Source organism: Episyrphus balteatus, chromosome 1, assembly GCF_945859705.1.
Source record: "Episyrphus balteatus chromosome 1, idEpiBalt1.1, whole genome shotgun sequence".
Taxonomy (NCBI): domain Eukaryota; kingdom Metazoa; phylum Arthropoda; class Insecta; order Diptera; family Syrphidae; genus Episyrphus; species Episyrphus balteatus.
Genome location: NC_079134.1, coordinates 73,257,285 through 73,277,113, shown reverse-complemented (window position 1 = coordinate 73,277,113; position 19,829 = coordinate 73,257,285). Strand labels below are relative to the sequence as shown.

The window sequence follows — 19,829 nt, the reverse complement described above, 5'->3', positions numbered from 1 at the left end:
CCCCTCTAGGGAATCACCAAAAACTGCTAACTACCAAGTTTGAAGAAAATCACTTCACTCGTTTAGGCTGCAGCTCCAGATAGAGACAGACAGACAGATGTTCAGATGATGACAGAATTGCCGGACCCACTTTTTTGGCATTCTCCATCATCGTAATGTCATGTAAAATTGTTATCTCGAGTTCGTTTTTTTTTACGAATCCTAAACTTGCCCTATAGTACCTATATCGCAAGTAAAAAAGTGACTTCATCGTGAAATAGGCTTTGATTTAATTTAATTTTATTCAAGTTTTGCACAAAACAGTCAAATTCTATTTTAAATAACAGAAAAAAATACCACAAATTACGTTGTTGCATTTATAGAAAACAACAATTCCTGCCGTTGTTGAATCAGGTACACAGAAAAAAGTCATGCTAAAAACAATTAGAATTTCTATTAAGAGTCAAATTTTCTCAAGTGGGCCACCTAAAACCGACTTCTCGAATTTGATACTTTTTTTTGTATATATTGGAAGATTTTTATGTTATAGGTATCGAAAAGATTTAAACAGCTTTTGAAAGAATAAAATATGTTCTCATAGACACCGTTACAAATTTGTTTATAATGAATTATCCCACACAAAAACATAACCTCGAAAACAGCCAAAATTAAGCTGTTTTGCTTTTTATAACGGTAATATTTCAAAAACGGGGGCCAATCAAATTTTTCTGACTTCGGATTCGAGTTCAGCACCAAAAACCTCTAAAAAAGTATATTTGGGTTCTTGTGGCAAAAAAAAAGTTCAATTTTGTTGAAAAGTGCTATTAAAAATAAATATTCGGTAAAGTTTAAACATGCATAACTTTTTTTCTTATGAATTGCACTAAAATTTTCTTTCAGATAATGAAAGCTTATAAAATTTCAAATCGAATATAAGAAAAATGGTTTTCCTACATACTCCAGAAGTTAGTAAAAAATGCAATTGTTTATACCTAACAAAATCAATTATTTATAAATAATTTTTTTTTTTTTGAAAATTTTTTTAAGTAAATTGTTGTGTGTACAATTGGTAATATGTGTACGAAGTTTTATTTATTTTTATCATTTCATTGCTGAGATATAGCCATTTTAACAAAAAGACCTGAAAAATTTCATTTGTTTATAACTTTTAACAAAATTGAAATTTTTCAAAAATACTTTGGAATATTATTTTTAACATAAAAATCTTCCAATATATACAAAAAAAAGTATCAAATTCGAGAAGTCGGTTTTAGGTGGCCCACTTGAGAAAATTTTACTCTAAATCAATCGGATTTTTTCATGTTTTTTTGCTAAAAAGACAGTCGTTTTAGAAATTCATCTACAGTGTAAAATATATTCCAAACAAAATTTAAAGTTTGTTTTATATTTTAATTTTAATAATAATGCAATTAAAATTAATGAAAAATCATTTCAATCTTAGCAGGTATCTACACTTAAATTTTCTTAAGAAGAAATTCTTGTTAAAATGAAGTTCACTTTGATTTAAAAAAAGTTTAATCAAATTTTACTTATTTTTATTAGTAATCTTATTAACCCTCTACCGCATACTAACCCATATATGGTTTATCGATTTCATTTCGATTTATTTCCGTTATATTGCACCAAATGTCAAAAAACAAAAATCTATAATAAAACTATGTCTATTTTTGTATAAATAACCGGCGTTAATTATTAGTAAGAGAGTCATGATTCTGAAATAAAGTCATAGTTTCAAGAGCATGTCTTAAGTGCAAATCAGTGAATAAAAGTGTGTACTTTTCAAGTGTTTTTTTATAATAAGCAAGTAAGTTGCATCAAATGAAAAATAAGTTTTGTTTGTATTTATTATGCTTTTTAATGTTTATGAAGTTTGTTTTTTGTTTTTATAATAATTTTTGTCTTTTTTTGAGTTTTTTCTAAAACACCATATATGGGTTATCATGCGTTGGTGACTTGAGTTACTGATTTTTGTGGGATTTTTATTTTTTTTGAAAAATGAATTCCAAGACTTTCTATGGAAGAAATAAGTGTGTAAGTGCTATAACTCGTGATGGCTTTCGAAGTAATGACGATCAAGCTTCAGATTCTGGCTCTTTTTAACATCAAACAACCCATCTCCGAACACTTATGCAAATCTGGAAAACCTATGCCCTTCAACTTTGGCAGGTGATCAAAGCAGAGATGCAACAAAACAAAGGTGAGGGAGTTAAATAAGTCACGGAAGCCCAGCCCTATCTAATCCCGAAACTCCAATTCACTAACAAAACACCAAGTGCAAAATCCGTTGAATTCAGTACGAACTGAAAGCATCGACCATATGCCTGAATGGCAAAAAAAACGCCAAATATGTCAAATTTGCGGACTGAAGACGTACACAATGTCTAGAAAATGGAAGGTGTTCTTTTGCTGCAATGATAAAAGAAACTGTTTGAATAAATTCCACGAAAAGGAATAGCCCAATGTAATAAAAACATATTTTGAAAACATATCTTGAATGCATACTAAACCATATATGGGTTATTAATTTTTTGCTGGAAATCGCCTTGCTGCATACTAAACCATATATGGTTTATTTTTCTAAAAACATATATATATGTACGAAAATAAAAATTTCTATGTAATACTTTTTTTCAATCCCTAATAAAGGTAAAATATTGTTAAAAAATTCCACGAAAAGGAATAGCCCAATGTAATAAAAACATATTTTGAAAACATATCTTGAATGCATACTAAACCATATATGGGTTATTAATTTTTTGCTGGAAATCGCCTTGCTGCATACTAAACCATATATGGTTTATTTTTCTAAAAACATATATATATGTACGAAAATAAAAATTTCTATGTAATACTTTTTTTCAATCCCTAATAAAGGTAAAATATTGTTAAAAAAATTTTTATTTCACTTCGTTCATAATTCATGCAGTAGAGGGTTAATTTAAGAGGATTGGATTTTAAAAGAGTATCGTCTTGATTCTTAGTGCTTTATTTGTCTCCATGTATAACGTAAGTAAATTTGCTTCAAGTAAAAAAAAAAAAGTTTTATTCGATGAAACTATTAATAGAAATAAAGATGAATAACGAAGATGAATAACGAAGAGTTCACTTCGGTTAGTAGATGTAGGGTAAAATCTTGACCTTTGAAAAAAAAATACTCAATTTTTTCCAATTTTTTTCCAACTAAAAATTAGTTAATTTTTTGTTTAATATTTTTGTTTTTTGGGTACTAAGGTGAAAGCTGAATCTCCTTTACAGTCGCTTTATCCTAGTATATCTTAGGTTTGTCCGAAGGTACTTTTTAGGTACTTTTTGAGTTTTGACTTCTTTTGTTTTAAGTTAAGGAATTAAGTGTTTCTTTAACTTTTAAACCAAACCATTAATTAAATAAACCATTAATACGAACTATGAAATTCCCAACCTCGATTATGAAAAAAAAGTTTTCAAAGAATCACTTCCGATTCTTGGCACACAAAAAACATTAATCTAATTTAATTATAATGTTAGATTATCTAGGTTAGGAAATCCGAATGAATTATTCAAAAGTTAAGGTTGGATAGCATACATATTTTGGTTTAAAGAGTACAGAACGAGATACAAAAATTCTTTGCTGTTTAGCAAATGCCCCGGAGTGAAATCCGCTAACTTGATAGTCTATAGTTGATAGTCAAAAACGACGAATTATGGAGCAAAATCGTCGTTTTTGACTGTCAACTATTGACTATCAAGCTAGCCGACTCCACCCCTGTTGCTCAATACCAGCGAAACATCAAAAGATCTTTTATTTTTACTTTAGTTAAAAAAAAAGATCTTTTCCATATGATTTCATTTTGAAAAATTTGCGTAAAAAAGTTCTATGTAACTTAAATCAATGTATGTTTTTGTTTGAAAAAAATCAGTAAAAGGGTTCTATGTTGCAGTTTGAATAACATAGAACCTTATTTTATTAATACATTTATGTGAAATCATGAAAGTTGTATGTGTTTTTTACCTGTACCGTCGCCATTAGTTTTTTAAATCTTATCTGAAAGCCCTTGAAATTACGAACATTTTGGTGTATAAAAATCATTTTTTGTATTTTGTATGAAATACACCCTTATAATTCTCAGCCAGCGATATGAAACTGAAAATCACCACTTTGAAGAGGTTTTAAAAAAGCTCTTTTCAATCAAAAATTTGAGAAAATTTAAAATGCTTTTTTTCTCTTTGGAATTTTGATTCTTTATTCTCTTTTACGTAGTCTTTGAGATTGAGTATCACGTCATCACAGACAATTATATACAGATATCGCATCCAGAGATGAGTATTTACTTCATATGTAGCAGATCTACTTCATTAATTTATTTTGATGTATCTGCTACGTAGCAACCTATTTCTACTTCGTTTGACAAATTTTTTCTAAGGAACAAAATTTCGTTTAAGATGTGTCGTCTTGTTTCATTTTTTGATAATCGAAAAAGTCATTTAAAAAAACGCATTGTTAGTGCACTTTATTTGTGAATTAGCTCACTAGGCTCTGCAAGAATTTCACATCTTATACATCCAAATCAAAGACCCATCCAAGATATCAAATATTTTATGTAACCGCCCAGATCCACATAATGGCTGTGGGCCCGGTCATGCATTTTGCATAAAATAAAGCAGACAGCGGCATTTAAAAAACAATCTTAGGTTATTTTATGGCAGATGGCACATCTTTGCTCATGGAACTAAGACCAAGTTAATCTGACTTCCCTGAATGAAAATAGTTTTGCAAAAAAAAAACACTTTATAATTTGAAATTAAAAATCATTATAGCAATTAAGGGGATGGCTTTTTGAGAAAAAAGTTCATATTTGTTATGTACGAGTGATACGCTTTCAAGCCATGTAGGCCTCATTTAAATCGGTGCTGGGCTTTTTTTTTAAATATATTTATTTTTGGGCATTCTCCTTTGTTTTATATGTATATTTTTTTTCATTATCTGCTACATATTTTCCAAATCTACTTCGTTTTTTTGGGCAATATGTTTCACTTTTCGGGCTTAGCATTCTCATCCCTGATCGCATCCCATAGAAAAAAAAATGTCATCAAAATTTTTTCCAGCCGACACGTTTCAGCCGACAAGAGCTTTTTAAATTGGAATCAAAAAGGAGAAGAGCATTTTTCAGCCGACAAAAAAGCTTTTTTTTTAATTTAAAAAGAGAACAATAAGAAAGGATCTCTTGCAACCATACCTTACTCACTCTCCCGCGAAAATAAAAAAAAGGAGTGCATATGGATAAAAAGAAGTGATTTCAATTCGTCTTTGACTTTCTAAGCAATCAGCTGCTGTGAAATATTTCAAATAGGTATATATCGTACATAGGATTTCTTAAGGACTTAGAACAATTTTGCTTTACGCCGACGATATGTACATAAACTGTATGTAATTGAAAATTTTTTTAAAGGACAGTGTCGGCTGTCACTGGGCACCGATCAGATTGTTCAATTGTGTGTAGACATATAGACATACATATGAGGTGCAGAGTGTTGGTGAAATATGAACATGAGCATAGTGTGCGTATCTTCTTATTTATTAAGCCGATGTCGTTGGGCGACATGACGTCTGCGTGCATAAGGCGGCCCACAGACAAGACACTTGTGTGTTCGCTCCGGTGACCACACAAGTGTGTTGTCTGGTGTGTATGTATGTGTATGAGTCGCTTAAATCTGTGAAAATTTTGTTAGATGGATAGGTAGGTAAGCAGGTTCTTAGATAGAGTAGAGTGAATGAATTGGCGAATTCTATTCATGTTTTTGTTTACATTTGAATTAAATTCAAACAGGTGAACTTTATTTTTTTGATGGATGCAAAAAATACAAAAAAATAAATCAGGGTTGTAAAAAATATTTTTTAAAACAACTATTTACTGCAACTTGATAATGTTTTGCATTAAAAAAATACTATTGCACCATCTTTATTGACAAAAACAATATTTTGCCTTACAAAAAAATGTACCTACCTATTGTAAATATAAAAAAATTCTCCATAGAAAAAACAAATCAATGCGCAAAGTGTGGGCAATAAATAGTTCATTTCTAATAATAATCGTCGAACTTCGACGTCGAACCATTTTTCATCCCAGAATCTATGCTTTTCACCGATGCGAAAGCGGGAAAGTTTATGCTTTGACAAGGGCGCCGGTTTTCCACATTTTCTTTCGTAGGAATGACTTAATTCCACCTTAATTATATATATAATTGTCTGTGCTTTCAGGGTTTTCAGTTTTTTGTCTCGTCGGGTCTTTTTTGATCAACGTTTTTTTCCGATTTTTTTTTCGGGTTTTTTGCAAAAACCGGTTTAACGGGAAGACAAAAAAAAAACCAAAAAAACCGGTTGACCGAAGCAAAAAAACCGAAACCGGTTTAAACCGGCCGGTTTTTCCCATCCCCATAAAAAAAGTGTGCACTGCACCGCCTTTATCAATGGTACCATGATCTTACGGCAGAATATGAACAGACACTGATGATTTTACAAGAACTTAATTTCATGAAGAAACATTACGTTAACATAATAATCTTCCGGCCGTCCAGGCTTTCCGAATATTAAGCGTGGCTTGCACTGAGTTTTCTACTGCAAAAGCATGTTTAGCTGAGTTATAGGTAAAATATTTTTTTTTTTTTTTTTGCAAATATATATACCAAATCTTTCTTAGAGTTCTTGACATTTTTCTCCGAGTGAACCATTTGTATGCCATTTGTCTCCTCAAAATCTTTGTTGGTTTGTAGTCTGGTCTTAGTTTGTGGATCTTGATTTGATAGCCGGGACTTCGAATCTTTAATTTCTTCATTTATTGTAGACACATGTTTATGGTTTTCCTCAAATTTAGATATTGGTTGATAAAATGTATTAGAATACTGCGGTGCATCTGTCACACTATGGTATGGTTGACGCTGTTGCGTTGGCCATTTAAAATTTTCATTCAAATTGAGTGCTAAATTAAAAATCAAAAATATAACTAAAATATTTAATTATTTAAGGCAACGAACCTTTCTCTTCTGCAATTTGAAGTGTTGGAAATTCGGTGTTTAATTTAGGTAGTTCTGCATTTATTTCTCTTTGATTCTCAAACAGTTTTTCATTAGATTGTTCCAAGTTCAACACATTTTGAACTACGCCGTTTTCGTTGCCTATAAAAAATGTTGTATGTTAAATTTAAAAAAAATTAATTTAAAGTACCTAAAAACGCATTAGTGAAAAGAAAACTCTAGATTTAATTCCATTCAATTTATTTATTTTACAATAATTGGTAATTTCCGCATTTCGTACCAGTTTGAAATGGTTTCGTTTTTTAGTTACATACCTAAAATCTTTGATTCGTCAATATGTTCCTTCTTTTTTTCGTCCAAATTATTGTGTCTGTTTTCCAAAATAGAAGTTTTCGCTCTATGGCTATTCTCAAGCATATTGGAATTCTGTGTGTAAGTTGAGGTATTTTGAACTATTTCTGGTTTAAAATGTTGACGATTATAATTGTTGGAATTGATATCTGCGGGTTCTAAACACTAAAATATTAAATTAAAATCTATATTATTCAATGAAAAACAATTAAGGCTTGACCGCACCGAAGCCGAAGGGTGTAGGTATGCGGTAGCGATACGGGTAATTGTAGGAAAAAATTTCCAAACTACAAATACCCGTACCGTTACCGCATACACCATTCGGTTTGATCACTAGTCAAGCTTTAGTTTAAATTATAAAGAAAAAAAAAAAAATACGATAGAATAGGTTATATTGGATCTACTAGATATGTACCAAGTGACATCTAAATTGAAAATCTCTATAAAAAAATTGTTTTATTTTAAAATAAAAACCTATTTAAACTTAAGGCACAGACAATTATATACAGATATCGCATCCCATAGAAAAAAATTGTCATCAAAATTTTTTCCAGCCGACACGTTTCAGCCGACAAGAGCTTTTTAAATTGGAATCAAAAAGGAGAAGAGAATTTTTCAGCCAACAAAAAAACTTTTTTTTAATTTAAAAAGAGAACAATAAAAGGATCTCTTACGACCATGACCTTACTCACTCTCCCGCGAAAATAAAAAAAGGAGTGCAAGTGGGTAGATAGACGTGATTTCAATTCGTCTTTGACTTTCTAAGCAATCAGCTGCTGTGAAATATTTCAAATAGGTATATATCGTCGGCGTAAAGCAAAATTGTTCTAAGTACATAGGATTCCTTAAGGACTAAGAACAATTTTGCTTTACGCCGACGATATGTACATAAACTGTATGTAATTGAAAATATTTTATAAGACAGTGTCGGCTGATTTTGAGATTTCATGGGCACTGGGCACCGATCAGATTGTTCAATTGTGTGTAGACATATAGACATACATATGAGGTGCAGAGTGTTGGTGAAATATGAACATGAGCATAGTGTGCGTATCTTCTTATACATTAAGCCGATGTCGTTGGGCGACATGACGTCTGCGTGCATAAGGCGGCCCACAGACAAGACACTTGTGTGTTCGCTCCGGTGTGCACACAAGTGTGGTGTCTGGTGTGTATGCGTCGCTTAAATCTGTGAAAATTTTGGTAGATGGATAGGTAGGTAAGCAAGTTCTTAGATGAACTTTATTTTTTTGATGGAAGCAAGAAAAAAAGCAGGGTTGTAAAAAATATTTTTTAAAACAACTATTTACTGCAACTTGATAATGTTTTGCATTAAAAAAATACTATTGCACCATCTTTATTGACAAAAACAATATTTTGCCTTAAAAAAAATGTACCTATTGCAAATAAAAAAAATTCTCCATAGAAAAAACAAATCAATGCAAAGTGTGGGGGTGTGGGCAATAAGTAGTTCATTTTTAATATTCGTCGAACTTCTTACAATTTTAGTTGCAATAATTATTTTTTTTAATGAAAATATTTTTCTGTTGTACCTTATACAATTTTTTTTATTGATGCATTTTTTTTTTCAGTTGCAATAAACGTTTTTTTTTCAATTAATTATTTTTTTCCAAAAAATATTCTTTAAAATTTAAATTCATTTTTTTACTTGCGGCTTACGATTTACGGAAAAGTAAAGAGTTCGTAAAAAAATCGAACTCGAGATAACAAAAAGCGAAGATTGGGTCTCGCAATAATTTTGACTGTCTGCCTCTATCTCGATCTGTAGCGATTTTCCTACTTGAAAATTGGTAACTAAGAGTGATTCCGTAGAGGGAAAATTTGCTTTAGGACCAAAATAAACCTTTTATAGAAAAGGTCGGGTTTCTCAAAAATTTTTGAATTTTTTGAAGCTTTTTTTTATTCATATTCAATTATACAGGGTGATTCAGGAGTAATGTGCCAAAAAGCTAGAGCGTGTAGGTTAGGTCGGGACAAGAAAAAAAATCGTATGGAAGGGAGGGGAGGTGTAACACAATAACGTGTTACACCTTTTTGTAAAGCCAAAACCCTTGTGTTTTACAAACATTTTAAAGAAAGCCATTTTATGGCACAGTTTTTGAAAAATTAATTTTTAAAATAAAAATTAAGTATTAATTTAGTTTATTAAATTCGATGCTCTTATTCAATTTTAAACAAAAACAAAAAACCAAATTGAAAAATATTTTGTGATTTTTGAAAAATTAACAAAAAACCAAAACTACTTTTTTCTAAAAAACCTCTTTATTTTTTGTTTTTACGTGGCTGGACTTGTTGATAAATTAATTTATGAAACATTAACCATTCGTCAACTATTTTTTAAACATTTAGACTTAATTAAGGATACAATAAAGTGATACCGTATTGGATTAACCCTGAATTGATCAACTTTTTTCATTGATAACACCTGAAAACTTACCTGAGAATTTTTCTTACTATGTCTGGGGTGCCCGCTGCTCATGGATTCTAGCTTTGCATTGATTTGTTTTTTCTATGGAGAATTTTTTTATTTGCAATAGGTACAAAAATTGTTTTTGTCAATAAAGATGGTGCAATAGTATTTTTTTAATGCGAAACAATATCAAGTTGCAGTAAATATTTGTTTTAAAAAAGATTTTTTACAACCCTGCTTTTTTTTCTTGCTTCCATCAAAAAAATAAAGTTCATCTAAGAACTTGCTTACCTACCTATCCATCTACCAAAATTTTCACAGATTTAAGCGACGCATACACACCAGACACCACACTTGTGTGAACACCGGAGCGAACACACAAGTATCTTGTCTATGGGCCGCCTTTTGCACGCAGACGTCATGTCGCCCAACGACATCGGCTTAATGTAGGTATAAGCAGATACGCACAGACGCACACTATGCTCATGTTCATATTTCACCAACACTCTGCACCTCATATCATGTATGTATGTCTATATGTCTACACACAATTGAACAATCTGATCGGTGCCCAGTGCCCAGGAAATCTCAAAATCAGCCGACACTCTCTTATAAAATATTTTCAATTACATACAGCTTATGTACATATCGTCGGCGTAAAGCAAAATTGTTCTTAGTCCTTAAGGAATCCTATGTACTTAGAACAATTTTGCTTTACGCCGACGATATATACCTATTTGAAATATTTCACAGCAGCTGATTGCTTAGAAAGTCAAAGACGAATTGAAATCACGTCTATCTATCCACTTGGTTGCACTCCTTTTTTTATTTTCGCGGGAGAGTGAGTAAGGTCATGGTCGTAAGAGATCCTTTTTATTGTTCTCTTTTTAAATTAAAAAAAAAGCTTTTTTGTCGGCTGAAAAATTCTCTTCTCCTTTTTGATTCCAATTTAAAAGGCTCTTGTCGGCTGAAACGTGTCGGCTGGAAAAAATTTTGATGACAATTTTTTTTCTATGGGATGCGATATCTGTATATAATTAAAGCTTAAGTCCTGGTTTTCGGGACGCCACCCCCCTGGCGAAATCCGCCATTTTGGAAAACGCGAATCGCTCTATATCTCCAAAACTATTTGTCTTAGAGAAATAGTTATCAGACCAAAGTTCTTGGAAATTTAATAATCTTTTTCTTTGTCATACATTATTTTTCTATGCGGGCAATAGTTTTGAGGTTATGTTGTTTTAATTTATTTTTTTTCGGTTTTTTTAAGTTTTTATCATTCCCGCTAATAGTATTCTCATTTTTTAAAAAGTTAAAGTTATAGACCATCAAATTACCAATAATTTGGTATATTTTTGAAAGTCATGCGATGTATGAGTCGAAAGTTATTGATCTGAAAACTATAGTCTAAGTACAGGAAAGTTAGTAAATAAAACAGGCATTTTGTGAAACGAAATATAGGGAGGCTGATTTTTTCAAATCTGAAAAAAGGGTATTAGAAAAGCTTAAGTCCTGGTTCTAGGGACGCCATCCTCCGAGCGAAATCCGCCATTTTGAAAAACGTGAATTGGTCTATAGGTATCTGCTACACTATTGACTTGACCAAATAAGTTACCAAAGTTGAAGGTAATATAAATATTTTTTCTTGTACATTCATTGTTTTTCAGCGAGGACAACACTTTTGAGGCTATGTTGTTTTATTTTTTATTTTTCGTTTTTTTTTTTTATTTTTCTCAGTCTCTACCTATGTTAGAAACATAATGTTTTAGGCCGAGTGTGAATTGCTTTAAATATTTAACACCGTGTAAAATTTTTGACACTACTGAGGTGAACAAAAAAATTTCAAAAAAAAATTATTGTTTAAATTTTTTTTTGCCTTTTTTCTGCCATGATACTCCTTTTTAATAAAAAAAAAAAAAAAAACAAAACAAAACCATCTGCAAACAAAATTTAACTCAAATTTAACCAGGTCCCAGAGCCCAGAGCCCAATAAATTGTTAACAGCTGAAATTGTTTTATTCACCTCAATAGTGTCAAAAATTTTACACAGTGTTAACTATTTAACGCAATTCACACACGGCCTTAGAATCATAAAATTTGGATGTTTGACTTAAAACAAAATATGTGTACCACAACATTCTAAATTTTACCATTACCCACCTTAACAACTCTCTCTCATATCATATGTTTCTTGTTTTTGCATTACGTACACGATTTAGTCTTTTTTTCGTATCTTATGCAAAAACATATTAGTATATTTATTGAAAGGGATTGCTCTCAAAAATCCGTATCTTTGGTTCGAAAAGTCATATAATCTTTAAAAGTATACCAAATTAATGGAAATTTGATGTTCTACAACTTTAATCATGCTAAAAAATTTACTTTCTATCATAGATACTGAGAAAAATATAAAAAAACGAAAAATAAAAAATGAAACAACATCAAAACCTCAAAAGTGTTGTCCTCGCCGAAAAACAGTGAATGCACAAGAAAAGATATTAATATTACCTACAACTTTAGTGACGTAACTTATTCGGTCAAGCCAATAGTTTATTAGATAAAGACCAATTTGCGTTTTTCAAAATGGCGGATTTCGCCATTGGGTTGACGTCCCGAGAACCAGGACTTAAGCTTTTCTAATACCTTTATTTCAGATTTGAAAAATCAGCCTTCCTATATTTCGTTTAACAAAATGCCTGTTTTATTTACTAACTTTCCTGACTTAGTCTATAGTTTTCAGATCAATAACTTTCGACTTATACATCGCATGACTTTCAAAAATATATCAAATTATTGGTTATTTGATGGTCTATAACTTTAACTTTTTAAAAAATGAGAATACTATTAGCGGGAATGATAAAAACTTAAAACCGAAAAAAAATAAATTAAAACAACATAACCTCAAAACTATTGCCCGCATAGAAAAATAATGTATGACAAAGAAAAAGATTATTAAATTTCCAAGAACTTTGGTCTGATAACTATTTCTCTAAGACAAATAGTTTTGGAGATATAGAGCGATTCGCGTTTTCCAAAATGGCGGATTTCGCCAGGGGGGTGGCGTCCCGAAAACCAGGACTTAAGCTTTTCTAATACTCCTCTTTTAGATTTGAAAAATTCAGCCGTCCTATATTTCGTTCCACAATATCCCTGTTTTTTTACTAACTTTCCTGTACTATGTCTGTGCTTAAATTAAGTTGGACACTACCGTTAAAATTTGAGGTATGAAACGTTTAATTTAAACAAGAATAAAATATTAAATGAAAAAAGGCTTTCGAGCTTTCCCATTCCATAGAAAATTCCCTCTTTGGGCTATTATTTCATTATGTTGTTGTGTGTTCTTGTTTTGGTTTGACATCTGAATAGAAACGTAGAAGCAGTGCAAAAGAACACACCTACCTACATCCTACACACATGCAATGTAATGGACTTTGAGTTGAATTGAAGTTGTGGGTATGGAAATGGATGAGTTTATGGGTAGACGTTTTTCTTTTTTAACTCAGAAAAAAGCTCTGAACAGAGTCAGAACATTTTGAGTACGCTCTGAATCACAGTACACATAAAAAGGTAATATATTCCGAACTGACATTGGTCGCCAGATTGTCAAAACATGACACTTTGGCGACCAATGTCAGCTACCGAATTCTAAATTGTTTAAAATACCGACGAAAAACGCACAAAAACCGATAAACCACGCACACCACTAATTTTTAAACAATTATTTACCATTTTCCGCGATGAAACACGAAGAAAATTTGTTATTTTTCAATTTATAATATTTTTAAATGACATTTTATAAATTAAAACAAAAACAAATTTCCTGTTTACTGCGACTGAAATATAAAAATTAAAGGCCGACCTGACAGATTGGTGCCCATTTTTGACAAACAAATTTTGACAACGTTCGGAATATATTACCTTATTATGTGTACTGTGGCTCTGAATAGCCTCTGAATAAAGCTTGTTCTGAGCACTCAGAGTTATTTTTAAAACACATCTGAACATATGTCTATTTATTTCTAATTTTCTTTTGCAGAAACAAGAAACAAAATTTAAAACATAAATTAAAATAAAGAACCTAGACGGACTACTGCACTCTTACGTCATTATTTAATTTGTCTGAATTTTTTTTTCAATTTCAATTGCTAAATGTTTGTGTTCAGCATTCAACTGGTCTGCTCAGTTATTTTATTGGGATTTGGGAGTCCATTAATCGAGCTCTGAACGAAAAAAGAAACACAAATTTGAAGCCTAGAGCCTAGTGCGCAGATCGGGAAAAATTTTATTTCTCATACAATTATCTCGGGACAAATTTTGTCTTGAATATTTTTCCAAGCAGTACGCAGTTCACGCGCAAAATTTAAATATTTGGAACCGCTGCTGTAAAGAAAAACTCTCCACTTAATTTTGCGCGGGCAAATAATGTTCGAAGCATTATTCTGCCGGCAAAAATTATGACAAGGAAAAAACATAAAACAAAATTGAAAATAATTCAAACAAAATTAAGGTGGACTCTTTAATAAAATACTTGGAAAGTGAAGACGAAGCAAATACAACTCAGAATCAAATCAAAAACAAAAAAAATTAATTTAATTTGAAAGAAGTATTAAACTATTGATAGAAATTCGTTAGGGTAAACTGCCCTATTGTTGCCACTCCCCATGTGATTGGCACCTTGAGTTTAAAACCATTTACAGCTACTATTTTTATTTTTTGTTTAAAAATTCACTCTTTCCGCCTTTTTTGGCATATTCTTAGCAAACGAGATATTGATAATTACAACAAAAATTATTAATAATAGTTTTATGCTATACGGAAAAAAACTGCGAACTAAAATTGGTGCGACATTCGCTAAAGGTGCCAATGATTGGGCAGTTTACCCTAGGTAATTTCTTCAACTTTAAAATTTTGCGCAGGATTAAAAAATGTTTTTAAAATCAAAATTGTAGAGATAAAATTTATTTTTAGAATTTGTAGATCTACTGCATTTCTTGCAAAAAATAAATCTACTGCCACTTAATCAAATCTACTGCACTTCCTCAAATCAAATTAAAATCGTTTTAAGGAAATAATAAACCAATTCTTTTGCAATAAGTAGTATTGGAATGTACAAAATCTGCTCTTAACTCAAAACCAGCTCTAAAAAGCTGCAAAACACCAAAATTAACACTGCTTAAAGTGTTTTTGTCCAAATCTAAAAGGAAGTACAAATGCTTGATTTAAATTCTGTACATGAGTTTGATTGTAATAAGAAAAGTTTAAAAGTTCAACAAACGGGTATTTTGATTGTTAAATAAAATCTACTGCGATTTTTTTTTTATCTACTGCATTTTTTGTATGGATCTACTGCGCAAATTTTTTTTGGAAGTGGCAACACTAGTTGAGAGTTGTAAGTCATTAGACATTGCTCCTTTAAGCTGTGTCGCATAAATGACATGTTGTGCCACAATATTTATTTATTTTTTTATTGTCGAGTGAATGAATAATACAATTTCTTACCTCTGGTCCTTCATCACTGCCATCTACGCACTGAGGAATTCCATTACAAGCATTGTACACCGCTATACATTCTCCAGAATGACAGGGGAACTCAAACCGACCACAAGTGAAGTTTCGACCTTAAAATAGTATATTCAGCTGAACATTTCAAGACTTAAAAATATGCCTTACTTTGTATGTGCACTCCTTCCACTCGCCTATTATCGTTTGAGATTGCATTTGGTGGATTATTTATTAAAGAAGTTAAATATTTTTCCGACATAGCCTTGAGACTTATTAATTCTTTTTCTTGTGTTGATATATTTGTTAATATAACGTTTTTATTTGGTCTGGGCGTTGTTTTTAGGACAGAATTAAACTTTGTCAACAATGCACTTGTGTAGTTAGAGTGCTTTGTAAATTTGCAGTGAAAGTTTTTAGGAGAACCACATTGGAATAAATAACAATATCCATAATTTTTCTCTTCAAAAACATAAACATCGCAATCTGAAGTTTCACAACATAGTCTTTGACATTTTGCGGGAGTATCCAATTCTATGCCCTGTAAAAACTTGCCGCCTATAGCTTGGGATTCACCAGTTCGAATTATTGTATTACTATGTACGTCGAATCGACCTTCGAGTTGTAAACGAAGATAAAATAGAGATTAGAATTACTTTGAATAATTAAAATTGATTTTTCCAAAAATCTTTTCATGTCAATTCTGTGTTAGTAAGGTGTTCTTATCTCATTCAAGTTTTGTAATTCTAGATAGTAAAAATTTGTTCGAAAATATTATTTGTACATATACATTTACCTAAACATGATTCCAAACTATTTTGATTTTCAGTTCGATGATTGCCCATATAAAACTTGTCATGTTCAATTGTGAAGTCCAAATTTGATAATAAAACAAGTACAAAGCCAACAAACTTGTACCCAAATCTATTGAGATAAAACTTTTTAAACATGTTTATTTAACTTTTTAGACATAAAATTATTCAAAAGACTTGTGGCTTTTTTTAAAGAAAACTTTTATTTTGTTGCAGCACACCAAAGAAGTGGAGTCATATATTTTACCCAATATAAATTAATTAGGTGCATGCGCATAAAGTCCTTTAAAATTTTGGGGAAGAAGATACAAAAATAGTGTTAATAACTTATTTTACCTTACTGCTACCGCTGAGATCAGGGATGAGAATGCTAAGCCCGAAAAGTGAAACATATTTAAAAAAAAAAAGAAGTATGTACCTAGATTTGGAAAATATATATGTAGCAGATAATGAAAAAAAATAATATATACATACCTATAAAACGAAGAAGAATGCCCAAAAATAAAGTTACATAAAATAATTGATATCTTGGATGGGTCTTTGATTTGGATGTATAAAATGTGAAATTTTTGCAGAGCAAAATGCATGACAAACAGTCATTATGTGGATCTGGGCGGTTACATAAAATAATTGATATCTTGGATGGGTCTTTGATTTGGATGTATAATAGACTGGGCCAAAAAAATAAAATATTTTTTTTTTGAAAGTTACTTCGAAAATCTTGTTCAGGATGATGAAAAAAAAATTTGGTGAAAATTTGAGCCGTTAAAAAAAATTTTAAGAGGTCTATCATCGGTGTTTTTTATTTTTATACATGATATGATGTTTTACAACAGAACTGCTAGACGATCAAATTAAAAAAAATTTCTGTTCATTTTTTCTTAGGTATATAAAATTAAATTTCCTACAAAAAAGATCTAATTGAAAATTTTCGTCAGACGAGTCGTATTCGAGTAATTAAGCTTTTAAAATCGAAGTGTTTTTTCAATTTGCCTGTTTCACTTTGGAATTTTGTGATGAGCAAATAAGTGAATAGAAAAATAAAACCTCGACAGATTCTTATAGGAAATTTAATTCTCTACAAAAAAGGTCTTGTAGTAATTTTCCCTAAATTGAGTTTTGAAGAAGTTATTCACGATTTAAATCGAGAAAAAAATTAAAAAATCAATTTTCAATTTCAAAATTTTCTAATTCACTGAAAATTCAATATTTTCAAATTAGCAAGATGTTTTCTTGTAGGGAATTAAACGTTCTATAAAAAGTTCCTTGGCAGCAAATTAATTGCTTTAACCGTTTAGAAGATAATCGTATTCAAATCGCAAATGCATACTTGTCATAAGAAAACTATTGAAATCAGTGGGCATTGGTTTTGATACGAATATCTAACGGTTAAAGCAATTAATTTGCTGCCAAGGAACTTTTTATAGAACGTTTAATTCCGTACAAGAAAACATCTTGCTAATTTGAAAATATTGAATTTTCAGTGAATTAGAAAATTTTGAAATTGAAAATTGATTTTTTAATTTTTTTTCTCGATTTAAATCGTGAATAACTTCTTCAAAACTCAATTTAGGGAAAATTACTACAAGACCTTTTTTGTAGAGAATTAAATTTCCTATAAGAATCTGTCGAGGTTTTATTTTTCTATTCACTTATTTGCTCATCACAAAATTCCAAAGTGAAACAGGCAAATTGAAAAAACACTTCGATTTTAAAAGCTTAATTACTCGAATACGGCTCGTCTGACGAAAATTTTCAATTAGATCTTTTTTGTAGGAAATTTAATTTTATATAAGAAAAAATGAACAGAAATTTTTTTTACTTTGATCGTCTAGCAGTTCTGTTGTAAAACATCATATCATGTATAAAAATAAAAAACACCGATGATAGACCTCTTAAATTTTTTTTTAACGGCTCAAATTTTCACCAAATTTTTTTTTCATAATCCTGAACAAGATTTTCGAAGTAACTTTCAAAAAAAAAAATATTTTATTTTTTTGGCCCAGTCTAATGTATAATATGTGAAATTTTTGCAGAGCCTAGTGAGCTCATTCAAAAATAAAGTGCATAACAGTGCATTTTCTTCAATGAATTTTCGATTAACAAAAAGAAATCAAGACAACACACAGGGCCGATTTTAAGGGGGTGGGGGGGGGGGGGCGAACTTATACAAAAGTTATATGAATAAGGAAGTCTTTCCAATCGATGTTTTATTTATTTTTACTTTCACAAAGGCGCCCCAACTTTTTTCCTATTCTACTTTTTCAACGGCGAACACTGGGGATTTTGCGGAAAAAAGTCAAAAATGTTAAAAACCTCGGAGAACATTTTTAATACTATTTCTAAATTTTAGAATAAAATCTGAATCAAAATCAGAAATAATTACTAAAATCGGACTTGTAGCTTACTTTTTAGAGCTTTGTAAAGGGACAAGTTGTTGAAAGTATAAAAAACGAAGTGAAAATACCCTAAAATTAAAGTTGTGTAATTTTTTTTTGCTTGAGCTAACTCATAAACTTTTATTTTTCCGTAAAGATGCCATAATTTGTCTATTGTAAATCGAATAAATTATTAATTTTAAGGATATTAACTATTTTATATAATAATTTAAAGAAAAGAGAAAAAAATGGCTTGATTTTTCCATATTTTTGTATATATAATTTTAGCTACACTTGCCTACAGTTAGAGACTATTAAAAACATTTTCCTTATGAAATTACCTTTTGATAGAGGCCAAATTTGGGTGCCACCAGGTGCAACTGCGTTTTTTACTGGCAATAGAAAACTTCATTTGGTCGCAAAAATGATTTTCTTAAAAATTACTTAAAATAACAAAAAACAGCATTCAAAATCAATGGTAACACTTACAGTTATAAATGATACCTTTTTTAAAAGCTAGAATATTACGCTTAATTCGAGCTTTTAAATTAAGTTCTTTAAGTTAATTGTTTTTGAAATAATCGATTTCAATGTCAAAATTTTGAAAAAAAAAAAAATAAAAAAAACACGTCCAATACTATTTTTGTCAAGACTCGGGATTTGAATACAAAATTGAATGATAAAGAAAACTGGCTTAATTGATTCCTTACCAAACACTGAAAACCATATGTTTCTATGTCTTCTAGTTTTCGAGAAAATTGAAAAGTAGAAAATCTCCTTTTTGTCAGATTTTTATTATTTTTATGCAAGCTAGAGATCCTTATCCGAAAAGACAAATGGAGAAAGTAAAATTAATTCGCAACACTTTTTGAAGTGAAAACTTCTTTAGTATTGTAGTGATTTGAAACACGATGAAGCGAAAAAGCGACAGGAAAAATCAATTGATTATAACTTTTTTGTTTTTATAGACATAGAAAATTTGATTTGACTTTAATACGCATGATAATAATTTTACTTTTCGTGTAATATATATCACACATAACGGTATGTGTTCTACAAGTTACACAATCTAAAATTGAAAAACTTGAAAAATACCTCAAACCACCTGTGGAGATCTGTTGCCGATGACCAGCCACCAGTGTAGGAAGTACCGTAATCTCAGTTTGGAATTTTGACATGGTTGGCTTTGGCTTTAAAAAATTCTTACTTTTTTTTTGTAGGTTTCGTAAAAATATGATTGAAGCGTCATATAAAAGATACAATAATAAGATTGCAGATATAAAATTTATTATAAGTTGTCATTTAAAAAAATGGATTTAAAGGTGATGGGAAAAAAGTTAGATGTTTTCCATT

General features: G+C 30.5%; 1 protein-coding gene across 1 annotated transcript in view; it reads right to left on the bottom strand.

Annotated features, from left to right (window-relative positions):
- LOC129907393 (uncharacterized) overlaps positions 1-16,505 on the bottom strand; it is a 157,452-nt gene extending 140,947 nt beyond the window's left edge. Inside the window, exons 1-7 of the mRNA XM_055983573.1 lie at positions 16,435-16,505; positions 16,083-16,210; positions 15,458-15,901; positions 15,287-15,405; positions 7,323-7,524; positions 7,009-7,149; positions 6,661-6,953 (exon numbers count right to left, since the gene is read on the bottom strand). Coding sequence (XP_055839548.1) covers positions 6,661-6,953; positions 7,009-7,149; positions 7,323-7,524; positions 15,287-15,405; positions 15,458-15,901; positions 16,083-16,210; positions 16,435-16,490 — 1,383 coding nt within the window. The 5' untranslated portion in view covers positions 16,491-16,505. The remainder of the gene's footprint in view (positions 1-6,660; positions 6,954-7,008; positions 7,150-7,322; positions 7,525-15,286; positions 15,406-15,457; positions 15,902-16,082; positions 16,211-16,434) is intronic.
- Positions 16,506-19,829: the final 3,324 nt, after the last annotated feature.